This window comes from Buceros rhinoceros, unplaced genomic scaffold (assembly GCF_000710305.1).
Source record: "Buceros rhinoceros silvestris isolate BGI_N320 unplaced genomic scaffold, ASM71030v1 scaffold27065, whole genome shotgun sequence".
Lineage (NCBI taxonomy): Eukaryota > Metazoa > Chordata > Aves > Bucerotiformes > Bucerotidae > Buceros > Buceros rhinoceros.
Window position 1 is genome coordinate 1 of NW_010411533.1, and position 272 is coordinate 272.

Consider the following 272-nt stretch of genomic DNA (forward strand, 5'->3'; position numbering starts at 1 on the left):
CACTCGGGCAGCGTGGCAGAGCAGGGCACGCACCCTGCAGGGGGGTGATCTCCCTGCCATGACCATCCCGCCTTTCCCACAGGCCAGCACATACCAGTGATCACCTCGCTGAGCTTGTGCTTCTGGTCGTGGGCGCTGTGCATGTCAGCCAGCCCCACCACCACCAGCCCCACGATGGTGACCAGGATGCCCAGCCACTGGCTCAGCCCCAGCTTGGGGCCCAGGAAGGCCACGGAGAGAAGCCCGGGGAAGATGATGCCAAAGCCTCGCAC

General features: G+C 65.8%; 1 protein-coding gene across 1 annotated transcript in view; it reads right to left on the bottom strand.

Moving 5' to 3' along the window:
- Nucleotides 1-94: 94 nt before the first annotated feature.
- The window catches only part of LOC104493388 (solute carrier family 35 member F6-like), a gene marked incomplete at both ends in the record, with an annotated part of 1051 nt that continues 873 nt past the window's right edge, over nt 95-272 (bottom strand). Inside the window, one exon of the mRNA XM_010136056.1 lies at nt 95-265. Coding sequence (XP_010134358.1) covers nt 95-265 — 171 coding nt within the window. The remainder of the gene's footprint in view (nt 266-272) is intronic.